The sequence below is a fragment of the Palaemon carinicauda genome, chromosome 45 (assembly GCF_036898095.1).
Source record: "Palaemon carinicauda isolate YSFRI2023 chromosome 45, ASM3689809v2, whole genome shotgun sequence".
NCBI classification, from domain to species: Eukaryota; Metazoa; Arthropoda; class Malacostraca; order Decapoda; family Palaemonidae; genus Palaemon; species Palaemon carinicauda.
This window is the reverse complement of record NC_090769.1, coordinates 31,640,015-31,653,390: the sequence shown is the minus strand read 5'-3', so window position 1 is coordinate 31,653,390 and position 13,376 is coordinate 31,640,015. Positions and strand designations below refer to the sequence as shown.

The window sequence follows — 13,376 nt, the reverse complement described above, 5'->3', positions numbered from 1 at the left end:
GTGTGTGTGTGTGCGTGTGTGTGTGTGTGTGTGTGTTTGTGTGTGGATCCATGCGCTTCAGCTCTACTGCATTGGTAACAGAACAGAACTGAAAGATATTTATGAATATTGTATTTCTGTCTGTTGACAGAGTAAGAATGAATTTGAACCAGATTTGTAAACTTCTTGGTCGATCTACTACAAAACACTGTACTGCTGCTATACTATTACATAAACAAAGAAGACCAACGAGTAAAATCAAGATATGAAAAAAAAAAAAAAAAAAAAAAAACATCATGGCTGGAAAAAAAAAATAATGATAAAGCAATGGTTGTTGCTTAGTATTAATTTCTTCATTAACATCGTAATACGTAAGAATCACCCAAGATATGTATGAGAGGGCAGAAGTAATGTTAAGAGCAGTAGAGGCCTAACAGAAAGTTTCCCAGTAAATGTGGGACTACATCAGTGGTCTGCATTGAGTCCTTACCTATTTGATCTGGTCATGGATATAGTAACACTATGTATTAGAGATCAGTCTCTTTGGTGTATGCTTTTTACTGATGATGTTATACTGTGTAGCACTAGGCGAGAGGTAGTAGAAGAGAAACTGGAGGAGTGGAGAAGAGAAATGGAAAATAGAGGATTGAAGATCAGCAGGAAAAAGACAGAGTATTTGAGATTGAAAAATGGCGAGAATGGGGAAGTTAGTTTACAAGGAGAGAGATTGAAATGAGTTGAAAATTTCAAGTATTTAGGATCAACAGTTGCAGAGGATGGTGATCTGGGGCAGAAATAAACCACAGAATACAAGCAGGATGGAAGAATTGGAAAAAAAGTGCGTTGAGTACTATGCGACAGGAAAATATGGGCTAAGTTGAAAGGTAAAGTACACAGGACAGTTGTGAGACCGGCAATGATGTATGGAGCAGAAACGTGGGCAATAAAGAAGACAGAAGAGAAGAAGATGGATGTGGCAGAGATGAGAATGTTGAGATGGATGTGTAGGGTGACAAGAAGAGATGAGATACGGAATGAGGTAATTAGGGGTACCACAGGAGTTAGAAAACTATCAGATAAGATCCAAAAAAGTAGACTGAGGTGGTATGGTCATGACATGAGAAGAGATGAACAGTATATTGGGAGGAGAGTGGTGGAAATGGAGGTACAGGGAACGAGAAGGAGAGGGAGACCAAAGCGAAGGTGGATGGACTTTATCAAGGATGACCTTCGATCAAAGGGATTATCCGGTGATGAAGTGTGGGACAGAGGTAGATGGAGAAAGCTGACCAGAAACATCGACCCCACATAGAAGTGGGAAAAGATGTAAATAAAAAAGAAGAAGAAGAACATAGTAAACAGGATGTAATACACAAGACAGAATGATAACTAGAAAAAAAAATAACAACAGATAAGAACCCCGTGTTAACAAGGAGTAATTGTTTCAAAATCCAATGTATTGTATACTCGGTAAGCATATGCGAGTGACGGATATCATGTACAAAAAAAGTTGTTGCAATTTCTGTAGAAGGGAAAATTAACACAACTTTAAAATGATATCGTGATCTCTCGAGGTGACTGCCTGGCCTAGCGTTTCCTTATCTGGGACCTCTGTAGCCTTTTAATCAACAAAAGTGCTGCCCTTAGCAAAACAGTATTTCTGGCTTTGTAAGCTTCCAGGGTGCCTAGGTTAAAGTATCTCCTCTACCAAACTTACCATTACACTGCCAAACACACACCTTTCTCGGGATTATATACTTTTCTTTTAGAAATAACATACTGAAAAGGCCTCGACACACTGTTCATATCAGCGTCTGCTGTACTCGAATCAACGCATCATCCAATCTTTCTATCCTATATGAGCGGGAAACAAAGTGTATAATTCATCGATCACAATTGAGGATAAACTGTTATAATATTCCTTGAACTGTTACAGATAAACTATTACCTAAAATTTAACCGCTTCTTTCCATTCGTTTAAATTCTTTCAGGATGACTGGAAGGGCCACAAGAGGCCGAGCTAGGGGGCGCCAACAGCAGCCTCCAGATCAACTAGGAAATGTTCGAAGGCCTGGGCAGGTAGGTTGGTAGGCAGAGTTCCCTTACACACACACACATACACACACATACACAAGCACACATGCAAAATTACATTGATCATGTGCCTTCCTTGCATTATAATTGATAACAATCCCCAAATGAATTACAGCATAACACTGATGCATAAAAAATGAAAACTGATTCTGTGGGAATGGTATATTATCAAAATGAATTATGGAAATTGATAATTTTTGATACATATAAATACAGTGTTAATAGAAGATTAGATGTTTGAGTATATTGCATGCAAATTTCATTATGTTCTCGATCCATGTGTGTAATAAAGTTTAAATACATCGTCTTCCGCTGTCTTGATTTAGCGTTCTCTTGCTTGAGGGTACACTCGGGCACACTATTCTATCTAATTTCACTTCCTCTTGTTTTGTTAAAGTATTTATAGCTTATATAGGAAATATTTATTTTAATCGTTGCTACTGTTTTTAAATATTTAATTCTAATTGTTAATTAGTTCTCTTATTTCCTTGTTTCCTTCCCTCACTGGGCTATTTTCCCTGTTGGAACCCCTGGGCTTATAGCCGCTTGCTTTTCCAATTAGTGTTGTAGCTTAACAAGTAATAATAATAATAATAATAATAATAATAATAATAATAATAATAATAATAATAATAATAATAATAATAATAATAATTGAATATAGATTTTAGAGCAACAATTTGCCAATCTGCAAGTACGAGATCAACCTCCGGGAGGAAGTGGGCGCGGAAGAGTAAGGGGCGGAAGAGGGGACAGAGGTGCAAGAGGAGGAGGAGGAAGAGGAAGAGGCGGAGGTGCTCGGGGACGAGGTCGAGGCAAAGGATATTCGAACGCGAAAGAACAGGACGCGCTTACGAAAATGAGCGATACTATGGAGACGGTCGTGTGGACGAAACCCCAGAATTTCACCAGCAAGAAAGGTTTGGGAAAGAAAAATTGTTTGGTCAAAATCATCAACAAAAGGATAAATTAATTCATACGTGTTTCTGTATATTCATATCATAAAATATTTAATTAAAAAATATATTTAAAAAGGTCGTTAAAAATTAAGTGATATAAAAATGTAACCTGGAGAAGAGTTGAAGTTTCATAAAGTGTGTCTCCATCAATAAACCAATAATCCGTTCCAGTTAACAACAGGTTGGTGAAACCAAAACTCATTTGACTAAAATAATAATACCAATTCCCTAATATCGCAAGAGGGTCTGCCCCTCTCTTTTATTCTTCTCCTGTACTTCTCTTTCTCCCTATTTCCTTAATCTTTCCCATTGTATCCAGGGGTACTCTTCCTTTCCCCATATTCCCCACTTCCCTATTATTATTATTGTTGTTGAAAACTCATTTTATCGTCCAAGATTTCCTCACTGCGCTCTTTTCAAGACAGGAGTGACTGGGCAGCCCATCATGCTACTTTCCAACTACTACCAGGTGAATGCCCGGCCAGACTGGGCACTCTGCATGTACCACGTCAGTTTTTCCCCAGACGAAGAGAGGACGTATGTGAAAAAACAGCTGATGAGGCAGCACACACAAGCACTCGGGAATTACATCTTCGATGGCAATCAGCTTTACACCTCCTATAAGCTTCAGCATAATGTATGTAGCCAATATAGTAAATTGTTAGTCAAACTATTCAATTTTGAAAAAAAAAAAAAAAAAAAAAAAAAGAAGAAAAAAAAAAAAACAGGTACAGCAGCCATGATTATCTTACAAAAATTCTTTAAACAAACGATAAAACAATACAACTGCATTTCTGATAATAACCTGCTAAAACGTTTCTGTGTATTGAATACTTGGTAGATAGGAAATATGTTAAAAACAAATGGCTTAACGTTGAAGCGTCTTGTTTATTTCCGACTGTGGACTTAACCATGAATTTATAATTTTTTTTTTCCAACAGCCACTGGAACTGGCTTCAAAGCGACCGGATAATGGATTCCCTTATACTGTCAAGATTCGTTTCATCAAAGAAATCCCTTCGTCCGACACCCAGTTTTTACAGGTACGCCGAGTCAATTAAAATTTATTTTATTGTAACCTGAATGTCTGAATCTATTTTTCGATATATATATATATATATATATATATATATATATATATATATATATATATATATATATATATATATATATATATATAATATGTATATATATATATATATATATATATAGAGAGAGAGAGAGAGAGAGAGAGAGAGAGAGAGAGAGAGAGAGAGAGAGAGAGAGAGAGAGAGAGAGACCATATCATAGACTTAAGGAGGAAAAATTAATATTTTGTTAGAAACTACCTTTAATAAGATCTTTGCGACTGATGCTTGTTGGCTATTCAAAGAAATTACTACATCAAAACAATCTCTTTTGGACAACTCGAGTGCATCAAGAAGAGAGCCATGTTACTTGACTTCAACAAATCTTGTTTCTCAAGAAATAAACAGACGATAGTTTTATATTCAATTATTGTCAAAACTTTTTCTAGAAGACGTTCATGTCATTAACTTGTGAACATTTTCTGATTCGTAATGAAAAGTTCTTTTTAAATGTTAATTAAGAAGGCATTTTATGTTCTTAAAAAAATAATCGATCACGTTTTGAATGAAATGTGATCTTATTAATCGTAATTATCTCAATTGTTAAGGAAAAATGCAAACTTGACCTTACTTTCCTTGCAGCTAGATGCTGCTTATGGACCAATCGCACATATAGTATGCTATATTGTAGAGAACTTATCTTGGTTAGCTTAGCTAAAAACTACTTACTGATGTCACACGTGTTGCAGAGACAACATTTCAAAGTGATTCATTGTTTTTTCTTTTAAATACGATTTCACCTTTGGAAAAAAAATCGATAGCCTTTTTATATCAATGGTAGAGTATTAGCAAAAAATATTGTCCTAGCAGCTGTTGTAGTAGATTGTTTCATCAACCTAACGGGGATGGACCATCACTACCATTATTACCATTACCATTACCCGCTAAGCTACAACCCTAGTTGGAAAAGCAGGGTGCTATAAGCCCAGGGGCTCCGACAGGGAAAATGGCCTAGTGAGGAAAGGAAGCAAGGAAAAAAATATCTTAAGAACAGTAACATTAAAACAAATATTTCCTATATTATTATTATTATTATTATTATTATTATTATTATTATTATTACTAGCCAAGCTACAACCCTAGTTGGAAAAGCAAGATGCTATAAGCCCAAGGGCTCCAATAGGGAAAAATAGCCCAGTGAGGAAAGGAAATAAGGAAATAAATAAATGATGAGAACAAGTTAACAATAAATCATTCTAAAACAGTAACAATGTCAAAACAGATATGTCCCATATAAACTATTAACAACGTCAAAAACAGATATGTCATCTATAAACTATAAAAAGACTCATGTTAACCTGGTCTGAAATAAAAACTTTAACAAAAGAAGACGAAGAAAAATAAGATAGAATAGTGTTCCCGAGTGTACCCTCAAGCAAGAGAACTCTAACCCAAGACAGTGGAAGACCATGGTACAGAGGCTATGACACTACCCAAGATTAGAGAATAACGGTTTGATTTTGGGGTGTCCTTCTCCTAGAAGAGCTGCTTACCATAGCTAAAGAGTCTCTTCTACCCTACCAAGAGGAAAGTAGCCACTGAGCAATTACAGTGCAGTGCTTAACCCCGTGGGTGAAGAAGAATTGCTAATCAGTCGATATCAACACTTGCTGCAACCCTAATTATCTTGTTTAAAGTGAAAATGCATCCTGCTTTTCATTTTCACTAGGTATATCATCATTCTACTTACAATGTCTAACGTTTGATTCTCTTATCAGCTATGCTTCTTGAATGGCTGCTAAGTTCTGATGATATTTCACAGTGGAAAATGCATTTAGGCTGGTTCTAGTCTATCATCCCTCGATTCACCAAGAAGTAAAAGTATATGCTAAACTACCAAATATAGTGTGAACAGTTTTTTTTTCTGTAAAAGCGGGACATATATATATATATATATATATATATATATATATATATATATATATATATATATATATGTATATATATATATATATATATATATATATATATATATATATATATATATATATATATATGTATATATATATATATATATATATATATATATATATATATATATATATATATATATATATATATATATATATATATATATATATATAAAAGGGAGTCCAATAATCAATCAAACTTTTTTCTACGTACCTTTAATATTGATACTTTTCACTGGAATGGCAAAATTAAATAAAAACAATATCAGTACTCTTTCTTTACTAGGGACAATTTTGTTATTATAGCACAATAAAAGCGGGACAAACAAAGGTAAAATAAAAGCGGGACATTTTGATAACTTTGAAAAAAGCTGGACAGGCGTTGAAAAGGCGGGACTGCCAAGTGCCATATACCATTAATAAGATTTTAAAACACTTTTCTGTATGTTTTGTATTAAGATAATCGTGTAAGCTAGATGGTTAATCAGCTTATGTCGATATATTTTCATTGATGAGAGAGTTGATGAACTGCATGCAATTTATCTAATCGAATATAAGGAGTATTATGACCTTTCGAATTATCTCCCCAGCGCCTAAACTAGCGAGACAGAAACGCACCAATACTTCAAAATAGGAAGAAGAATTTTTTTTTTTTTTACAAACGTTTTTTGGAGCGCTCTGCTCTTTTTGTGATTTTGAGAACGTTTTCCGAAGGTTTTCTCATGAATTTGGACTACTACTTGTGAGTACGATGTCAGTCAACTAATTAGTGCTTCATGTAAACTTTTTTTGTGTCATATCTTTTGATTATTATTATATTAGACGTAGTTTGCATTAATACTCCTCCAAGGAATCGCTTAGCAGGAGGTTACACGTCGCGTCAGGCAATATGACGTCATCATAGAAAACGGAGCGTTTTCTATCTGAGGACGATGAGATGACAAATAATGTTCCTATGTCTGCGAGACTTAACCAAAGTTTTCAGTTGGTTTAAAATTTGCAAGTCCCCCTGATTATGAATCGACATGTGATGTCATATTCAATAAGTTGAAAATAAGATGAAAAGACAAACGAGGTTTCTATTCAGAATATACCAAATAACAAAGTGGCTGTGAAATTTATTGAGGAAAAGGCTTTTGTTAACTTTAAACGAGAGTACGAAAGCAAAGTGATTCGTTTTGGTAATGGGGAAAAGTCCCTCGACTTCATAACTCAAATTCCCCTTCAGAATGAGCTCTCATTTGTTCGTTTTTACGTTTAAAACATAGAGTATGTCATTATTACGTCACCCAAACGTCATGGTTTTTAACCATTGATGATTATCCACATTTTACTTGGGACTAGCATTTTAACAAAACTAGAATCACATGACTTGAATACCCAGTCAGGTGACAGTTTTACTAGAAAACTGAACACTTTTCGACACTTTTCACACAATTTCCATCGCTAATCTTTCAATCGTTTGAAGAGCCATGGAGTAGAAACCTTCAAATTTTGGTGCGGGTTCTCATTTACCATCTACTTTGTCATCAATTTCTGAGATTTTCTACCAAGTTCTTTTCTCAATTGTTATTTGATTTATAAAGATTTTGTTTTGCATTATTGTGGTAACTATGAAAGAATAATAAATTACTGCCAAGATTGCAGTGTTATTAAAAGTGAAAGTGACACTATTTGCCCCACCTGGGGTTCTAAGTGCCGACTTGATATTAACAAAAAAGCATTTCGGTGTGACAAAAGGCATGTTGTATTAAAAAAACAGGAAGAAAGTGAAAAAAAAATATTTTAGTTTTTACGTATCAATTTTTAAGGGAATTTGGTTTGAAAAGTCTCATTTAGATACAGAATTAAATTGTTACTTGTATATAATTATATTGTTGTTAGCTTTAGTCATGAATTTGTTGAAAATGAATTAAGAATTTTTCCCAAAACTATTAGTGATTGGGTAATGAGTCGAAAAGGTGCAGCTCACCTTTACCCTCTAACCTAAGTAAGTACATAAGGTGTTTTAGGCTTTCTTATATTTTATATGGCTGTGTAAGGGGGATGGGTCTCTGGGGGAGGGGTGCGAAGCCCACTCCTCTAGGTAAGGATACGGCCACTAGGTTAGGTTAGGTTAGGTTAGGTATTTTGTTTAGGTTAGCTGGTGGCCGTGTTTATTGCTAATTCTACATGTGCCCTATTTCGTATGTTAAAACGGATTCTTTATTGATTAATTGATCGATTGATTTGAGGTTCTCTGGCATCGTAAACGGATTCTTTAATTCATTCCCCACCCAAAACCGCGGTCAGCTTTAGGTAAAGCACTAAGTACCTGTAATTCATCAGAAAAAAAAAATATCAAAGTTATTTGTGACGGAGCTATTGTATAAAATTACCAAGGGGAGATACCGGAAGGAAATGGTACTCCTGATGTTCAACCGGCAACAGGTAATGAAGGAAATGCGGAACAACCATGTGATGGAGATAATATTGGAAATGACGAAGAAGAAGCTAGCATCCTGGGAGAGAACCCGAGAGACAACGTATGCGAAGCAGTAGGAGAACAACTAGTGACCATTCATTTATCCAAAATTGTTGGTGATGTTCATCAAAACTCAGTCGAAATAGAAGATCAATCCTGTGACTTGGAAGGTCAAGTTACAAGTAATAATGATAATCTAATGGATACCGACAGTGACATTTTTGCAATAAAAAGTGCACCCAAAAGAGCCTCTCAAGTTACGGAATTAACTGAGAATTAGGTACTTATCCCCACAAGATGAACCTCGAATTCCTAATACAATTGGAAGTCTCTCCCGTTGAGGATGATAAAAATGAAGAACCGAGAAATCTTAAAGAAATTAATATACTGTAGAGCTTTCAGTGCACAGGAATGACGAATCAGTGGATGATGCTACTGAAGAATGTCACATATCCATGTGGTAAATAAAATCAGTGATATTGAAGACGATTTGAAAAATTATGATAAAGGTTCAGATGTCATGTCAAAAGGCCAGTGGAATATAGATTTAGATACTGTAGGTGAATTAAAGTTAACTAGAGGAAAATCCACTAAAGAAAAAAAGGAAATAAGAGTAAATGAATGGAGAAGATAGGTTGTCAAAGAAAAAGTAATTGTTTCCTTTTTTTCGTCCATCTAATGGCTCTTTCTGATGCCACTTTAAATATTAATGGCTTAAATGAGGTAATTATGCTAATGAAAGTTGTGTCCCTTATCATGTACTATAAAATAGAAATTCTGTTGAATCAAGAACATAATGTTAAAAATATTTCAAGTTTGAGTTATCTCACTAATCTTATGAGTCTAGTATCCAATCCATCAATCATTTTAAAAGGAGGTACAATGATATGTAAAAATAAAGATAAGGAAACAAATGTAAAACTTCTAACCAAAGAGAGGGACACTAATGGTAGAATTGTTGGTGTAAGAGTATGTTACAATAACTGCATTATACCTATTATAAATGTGTGTGCTCCATCTGGTGCCAGTAAGTTTGCTGAAAGGGAGACATTTTTTAGAAAGGAAATATTGTATTACCTGCGACATAATGATGCTTTTCTCATTTATGAAGGTGATTTCAACTGTATAACGTGCACAAGAGATTGTAGTAATAATAACAAAGCCTTACTGTCTAAGTCTATTAGACTTTCGTGAAAAAACCTTGCTTTGAAAGATAATTATAAATTCACAAACAGGATACTAGAATACACCTATATACGTGAAAAATATGGATCCAGAATAGACAGGCTATGTAATGTAAAGTTATTTGATAACATAACATCCGCAGACACCATTCCAATAAGTTTTATCAGATCAAAGAGTGGTTGTTTTGAGATTAAACGTCAACACACAAATTTGGCACAGGGTATTGGAAGTTAAATGTGAGAGTTTTAGATTCTGATGAAATTGAAGAATGTTTTGTGCATGTATGGCACTGTATAAAGCAGAAAAAGGGCATATTTGATATATTTTTATGGTGGGACTGGGCAAAATCACAATGTAAAAAATTCTTTGTCTAAATATGTAAAAAGAATTCACAAAATAAGTATGGCTTGCTAAACTTATTAAAAACAAGATTAGGTAAACTTTATGACATTAACTATAAAAGTAGTGTAAATTATGACAATATTAAGATTCTTAAGAATAGGATTTGTGACATCCAGAATGAAATATTTGAGGGTATAAAGATAACAGCCAAACTAAATGACCGTACAATTGGTGAAAAAAATATCTGCACATCTACTTGGTGCTGAGATAAAGAAAAATCATACACGCATTAATAAGATAAAACAAGCAGATGGTTCCATTATAGAAAGCACAGGGGGAATTTCTGTTTTCATTAAGGAGCACTTTGAACAATGATTTAGTAAGGTCACATGTCAGGTAAAAAGTCAAGATTATTTTCTCAACCTATGCCATTCTGTCGTAAATCAAGAGGGTGTAAGTTTGTTAAGTAGATAATTAGAGAAAATTTAAGTTTTTGTTGCTATCAAGAGTATGTCTAAAGGAATATCACCTGGCTATGATGGATTTCTTATAGAATTCTACAAAAAGTTTTAGTTTATAATAAAGTCTGACATTATGCAAGTTTTCAAGTTCATTGTGACTGAAATATATGACAGATAGTCAATATTTGGTTATGATAAAATTATTCGCGAAAATAGGAGACTTATCCTTGGTGGAAAAATGGAGACCTATGCCCCTACTAAATACTGACTGTAAAATCTTTGCTAAGGTTTTAGAAAACAGACTAAGATGTATTATTGGGAAGATTATCTCCCAGAACAATATTGTGCAGTGAAGGAAAGGTCGATTGTGAATTGTAATAATACGATTCGAAATATAACTTTTCATGCAAAACAAAACAGTGAAGACTTGACAATTTTAAGTTTAGATTGGTCTACAGCCTTTGATAAGGTTAATATGGATTTTATTTTCGAAGTAATGAAGAAATTTGGTTTACCAGATGAATTTGTGGCTCTAGAATTTTGTATAAGGATTGTGTAAGTAGTACCTTGGTAAATAGATTTATGAGTTCACCTTTTTGTATTAAAAGGTCTGTAAGATAAGGCTGCCCTATGTCAATGCTGTTTTATTGTATATTTCAAGAATCTTTATATAGGGTAATAAAGAGTAATAACAAGATAATAGGGTCTGGCCTTTCTAACAGAGTAAATATATGCCTGCAAGGTTAGGCAGATTACTCATTCGTGATTTGGTCAACTGATGATTCATTTGGATAATGCTATAAAGAGGTAGAATTGTTTGAACTTACGACAGGTGCACAGCTAAACAAGGACAAAACTAGAATAAGTGAGTTTGGGAAATGGGAAACTCGAAAAGTCTGGCCTAAAAGTTGGTTGAAAACTATTGAAAGTATAAAATATTCTTGGAATAATTTACTTTAGTGTTTTTGAAGTTACATGTGAAGAAAATTGGTCTTGCCTTGCTCGAAATATTAAAATATCAATAGATATGCTAAGTCAAAGACAATTATCTATTTTCCAAAGAGCTATTACTGCTAATTCACTAGTTTTGTCCAAAGTTTGATATATATCGCACACTTTCCCTCCTTTGAAAAAGTACATTGCTCAAATAAATATGCATATCTTCCGATATATCTAACAGGGCACTTACCATCCTATAGGTAAAGATACTCCTTGTTTGTCGAAAAAAAAGGTGGATTAGGAATTATAAATGTTTATTTTAAGTCCTTAATGATTTTCAATTCGACAGCTCTGAATGATATTAGAAAGGTTATTGGCTCAAGTAATTTCTATTGCAAGATGAGAATCAGTTTTTTGTTGGACTTGAAGTAAATAAATGAGGTTTCATTTGTGTCAACATCATTTTATTCAATTGCAACTAATGTAATCAGAAAAGTTTGTCGCCATGTAAAATTTCCTAACTTAATTTCTAAAGATTGTTATAATTTTGTAAGGCACGAGTATCCCAAAAATTGAAGGGAGTTATCCAATTTTGGACTGGAAAATGGTATGAGAGAGCATCAACAAACCTTTCATTGGTATCATGGAGAGAGAGAGAGAGTTTGCCTATAAATCTGCTCATGGAACTTTGGAGACCAATAATCGGTTGAAATTTTTAAGTATCAGAAACAGTGATAAATGTAATCATTGCGAGGATGTTGAATACAGTTTGCATAATTAATTTTTATTTTTGCAGGCATATAAAAACAATATTGATGTATTTTCAATAAAGTGTATTATTTCATACTTGTGACATGCAGGTGCAATTTTTTAAATACATTAATGTTCAGTTACATATATAGAACAAAAAAGGATTATAATAGTGATGCCGATGCTGTATTGATTGTTGGTTATTTATATGCTGTTTGAATCAGCAAAAAAAAAAAAAAAAAAAAAAAAAAAACGATATACGAAAGAGGATACAGATGCCTTTCTTAAGTGTAAATTTCATTACGATGAGTGGCTTTTAAAAAAATATCTATAGAGAAAGAATGAATAGAATGTTCCAAAAAAAAGTATATAAATTATTGTTTCTGAATAAATAAAAATCAAGATGTGTAATTTTGTACATTGTTAATTTAGATGGTTTATGTCTATATAAAAATGCTTTCAAAATAAAAAAAGTACTTCATAATTTAGGAAAAAGAGAATTATCAAGATATTGTAGGGGTTAGCTTTTCATAACTTATTCGTTGTTTAGAAACATGTTATTTGTTTACAAGACCACGCTTTCGATATACTGCCAAATTATGCAAAGCTATCGTTTTCCTCTGTAATTTTTTTCATAATTTAAAACAATTTTCCACATGGGAAACAAGTCAAAATTATAAAAACTATAGAATTATATAACAAAAATAGCCTGGTTTCCTCACTAAACGGCCTGGGACTGACATCGTCAACATTGTCAACCAAACAGAAGTTCGTGATGCCAGCTTACATTTGGTATATATTCAAAATATATACGAAATTAAAAAATGGAGTAATTGCTCAAAAGTGTCCATGAAATATATAATTCACAAATAGTGACACTTTTGAGTAGTTACTTCAATTTTTATTTAGTATATATTTTGAATATATATCAAATGTACGCTGGCATCACGAACTTTTGTTTGGTTAACTATGTTGACGATGTCTTGTAAACAAATTATTATTATTATTATTATTATTATTACTTACTAAGCTACAACCCTAGTTGGAAAAGCAGTATGCTATAAGCCCAGGGGCTCCAACAGGGAAAATAGCTCAGTGCGGAAAGGAAAAAAGGAAAATAAAATATTCTAAGAAGAGTAACAACAATAAATATCTCCTATATAAAC

At 33.5% G+C, this 13,376-nt stretch overlaps 1 protein-coding gene across 1 annotated transcript in view; it reads left to right on the top strand.

The window, feature by feature from the left end:
* The window catches only part of LOC137635024 (piwi-like protein Siwi), an 86,875-nt gene that overhangs the window by 1,003 nt on the left and 72,496 nt on the right, over window positions 1–13,376 (top strand). Inside the window, exons 2-5 of the mRNA XM_068367635.1 lie at window positions 1,971–2,058; window positions 2,738–2,993; window positions 3,458–3,669; window positions 3,974–4,075. Of these exons, the coding sequence (XP_068223736.1) occupies window positions 1,972–2,058; window positions 2,738–2,993; window positions 3,458–3,669; window positions 3,974–4,075 (657 nt within the window). The 5' untranslated portion in view covers window position 1,971. The remainder of the gene's footprint in view (window positions 1–1,970; window positions 2,059–2,737; window positions 2,994–3,457; window positions 3,670–3,973; window positions 4,076–13,376) is intronic.